Source organism: Ranitomeya imitator, chromosome 10 (assembly GCF_032444005.1).
Source record: "Ranitomeya imitator isolate aRanImi1 chromosome 10, aRanImi1.pri, whole genome shotgun sequence".
Taxonomy (NCBI): domain Eukaryota; kingdom Metazoa; phylum Chordata; class Amphibia; order Anura; family Dendrobatidae; genus Ranitomeya; species Ranitomeya imitator.
The window spans coordinates 148910294-148914383 of record NC_091291.1 but is presented as its reverse complement, the minus strand read 5'-3'; the positions used below and the strand labels follow the sequence as shown (position 1 = coordinate 148914383).

General features: G+C 47.9%; 1 protein-coding gene across 1 annotated transcript; it reads left to right on the top strand.

The window, feature by feature from the left end:
• Positions 1 to 2286: 2286 nt before the first annotated feature.
• LOC138651625 (uncharacterized) lies at positions 2287 to 3252 on the top strand (the record flags this gene model as incomplete). The annotated part of the gene is made up of 1 exon (XM_069741951.1): positions 2287 to 3252. A coding segment is annotated over one exon (966 nt), but the record flags the coding sequence as incomplete, so codon positions are not given.
• Between the last annotated feature and the right edge of the window lie 838 nt (positions 3253 to 4090).

The following is a 4090-nucleotide window of genomic DNA, read 5'->3' as shown; positions in this document are numbered from 1 at the left end:
TATACTGTATACACTGGGCCGTCTGCTGTATACACTGTGCTATATACTGTATACACTGGGCTGTCTGCTGTATACACTGTGCTATATACTGTATACACTGTGCTATATACTGTATACACTGTGCTATATACTGTATACACTGTGCTATATACTGTATACACTGTGCTATATACTGTATACACTGGGCTGTCTGCTGTATACACTGTGCTATATACTGTATACACTGTGCTATATACTGTATACACTGTGCTATATACTGTATACACTGTGCTATATACTGTATACACTGTGCTATATACTGTATACACTGTGCTATATACTGTATACACTGGGCTGTCTGCTGTATACACTGTGCTATATACTGTAACCACTGTGCTATATACTGTATACACTGTGCTATATACTGTAACCACTGTGCTATATACTGTATACACTGTGCTATATACTGTATACACTGGGAAGTCTGCTGTATACACTGGGCTATATACTGTATACACTGGGCCGTCTGCTGTATACACTGTGCTATATACTGTATACACTGTGCTATATACTGTATACACTGTGCTATATACTGTCACGATATGGTATGAAATATCATAAGTAGGTCTCTTGCTAGCCTGAGTGGGCTAAGCCCCCTTCTTGGAGAACAGTTTGTAGCTGCAAATTCCTGGCTTTCCTTCTCAGAGAGTGTGGGGTTAGAAGTTTTATGGCCGAACGGAATTTACGACTGGCATTTCCTGTGTAAGCTCTTGTCCAGCTAGAACAGGAAAAATGGCTCCAAAAATCCATGAAAGATTCTTTGTTTAGTTTTTGTTAGATATTAGGCAAACGATTTAAGCTAGAAATACGAAAATATATATTCGTAGTCCCACTCGGTGTAGCTACACATCTCATGACACTCGGGTTTCTAACTCCATCTGGTAAAGAAGTAGGGTTTTCTCTGTAAATATGTATCCCAGATAGGACATATTTGATCTCATTAGAATGCTCACGTTAATCCGAGATGAATTATGGGTTTGGTATGACTCTGTCATGTTTTGTAGTGAAGTTATAGAAATTAGAGAGAATAGTTTAAAGTTTAGGCAGAATGTAGAGAGAGGAGGGTCTGGATAAGCCAGCCTTTCTGTGATGTCACAGCCTTAATGTTTTAAGTGTCTGGCAGGCTCTGAGGAGTCACTTTTTGCTGATTTCTCCTTCTGGACTGCTTTGTCCTATTGTCCTGGAAGAGCTGAGTACATCCCATGGACTGGGATGTATGGAAACTGCACTAGCCTGGATGCCTGCAATGCTTTTAATATGTGAGTGTTATCTTTTCTCATTTATTCCCTTTATGTTATAATTACCCTTGTACATATTTGCAATTGTCTCATGTATAACATCTTTATAAACTATTTTTAATAACGCACTGCCTAGTTATTTTGAATGGGATATACTATTATATATTAGTTCGTTCTCCTGCTCTAAACCGTACCCTAAGTCTCTTGAAGGGAAAATACGCTACTGTTACTGTTGTGTTGGGTTAGCTTCGGACCCGTTTAATCGAAGCTGGTGGCAGCGAAAGTGTGCTGACGGTTGGATTATGCTGAAGCAACTGCGGGTTTGATAATTATTGTTCCTGCCTGTGTGGGAGTAGTTATCGCGTCGCTGCAGCGTGCCCAATAGCCAGTACATAGCAGGCAGCCTTTCTGGCGACTAATTACCCAGGGTGCAGTACCTAATCTGACCTGAGAGTAAGGGGGCGCCAGAGAGCTGCAAGTGTTAAGTGGAACTGTAAGCGGGATATACATAAATCCCTGCAGTTCGTGGTATATAGAAAAGCAGTGGGATACCTAGAATAAGCCCCTGCTGTAAACTAAGAGGTCAATAGCCTTGTGTGTGGTTTTTCATCACATTGTTAGCAGTGGAGGGATAACTAAGATAAGCCCCCCTGCACATGTGATAGCCGTCTGTTGGCCTAAAGTCACCCTGATCCGTGACGTAGGGGTGACGGTCACGGTGTGAATCCTGACCCAGTGGTGACAGCGGTCAGGGGAATCGTGACAATTGGTGGCAGCGGTGGGATATCTTAGAGCATTAGTGATTTGGTTTGAGTAATCATTCCTCTCACTAAAAACTTGCAGAAAGTTCTTGCGAGGACTCTGCGCAAATAAGTTTGGAGAACGAACTCAGTGCTTTTTAGTTGTGAGACAATTGCGTACTGGTAATTATCCCCTCCCTTTCTCTTCGTTTTTCTATCCTATCTTTTATTTGGCAACCATGGTTGGGCTAGGAGAAACCTTTTATGAGCAGCAGACCAGAGACACCCTTGTTGCCTTATGCAAGACACAGCACATTGACTTTGCAAGCAAAAACAAAGCCCAACTGGTCGCAGATCTGGTGCAATGGGAAGCCGCTCGAGACCAATCTCAGAGCTCAGAGGCCGCAGAAGCCAGCACCAGCGAACATGGTGCTGCAGCAGAGGTCCAACCACTGAATGCTGGCCCTGTTAGCGATCCGGGCGAATTGGACCCCCACCTGCAGGCGGCCTTGAAAGAATTCCCCATTGACGACCATGAGGGACGTTGGCAGCTGATTCAGCAATACCGGCAGGAGGCCCAGCAAGCCGAGAGAGAGGCCCGAGCTGAGAGAGAGGCCCGAGCTGAGAGAGAGGCCCAGCGAGCCGAGCGGCAAGCTGAGCGGGAGTACCAGCTGCAGTTAGCCCGACTGCAAATGCAGGGGTTGTCTCAGACCAACCGTGAGCCTAGCAGCGCTCAGACACCGAAGCCCCGGCCTGATCACTTTCCTGTTATGGAGAAGGACGGAGATTTGGACACTTTTCTGCGGGCCTTTGAGAAAGCCTGCAGGCAGTACCAGCTGCCTACAGATGAATGGGCCCGATACCTGACACCAGGGCTGAAAGGTAAAGCTCTGGAGGCGTTTGCTGCCCTCCCTCAAGAACAAGATGGAGACTATGAGGCCATCAAGCAGGCTCTGATAGCCAAGTACCAGCTTACACCCGAGGTGTACCGTAGAAAGTTCCGGACCCTCCAACGTGGCCCACACGACAGTTACAGTGATGTGGTGCATGGACTGGGGACCCACTTTGACCAGTGGACCCAAGGACTGTCAGTGACCACCTTTGCACAGCTGCGAGACCTGATGATCAAAGACCAGTTCTTTCATCTTTGCCCAGCTGAGGTGCGACAGTTCGTGATGGACAGAGAACCCAAAGACGTGACGAAAGCAGCACAGATTGCCGATGCCTATGAGGCCAACCGTAGATCGGAAGTGCGGAAGCCAGTCACCACCAGCTGGAGAGGGGGTAAGCCTGCAACCAACGCCAGTACCCCTGCCAGCCAGCACACCCGAGGTCCTGGCCCTGTGGCCAACAGCACCAGACCTACCACCGAACCTCGCACGTGTCACACCTGCAAGCGGCCTGGGCATATCAGTACCTTCTGTCCAGACAGGCCGAAGAACACCCCAGCCAAGGCCCCAGGGCCTAATGCAGCAGTTCTTTTGGTGGGTGGTGTGGTTGGGAGGGTGTGTGACAACGTGCAGCCCGTCACTGTGGGAGGCCATGTTGCTACAGGCCTCAAGGACACCGGGGCTGAACGAACCCTCATCCGACCCGAACTGGCGGCCCCTGAAGAAATCATTCCGGGGAAAACCCTAACTGTCACTGGGATTGGGGGCATCAGCTGTCCCTTACCGATGGCCCGGGTTTTTATTGATTGGGGTGCTGGGAGCGGGGTGAAGGAAGTGGGGCTGTCTGATAATTTGCCCACTGATGTTTTGTTGGGGTCTGATTTGGGGAGGATGTTTGCATACTACGTTCCTGACACCCCTCCCCAATCTACTAATAAGGGTAACGTTAACCCTGATGATGATGATGATGGGAAATCGCATGTGTTACCTGACCATGCTTTATCTTGTAATGATGCATCTATTAACCATTTTTTTCCTAGGATTGATGGTGAAAATGTTGTACCTGTGCCAGCGGAACCTGATAATGATTTTTCTGTGAAGGTTAATGTGTCCATAGGTACAGGCGTGCCCAGCCACGTCGCTCTGCGGAGTGAGACGGCTGAGGAACCCCTAACAGGGGCAA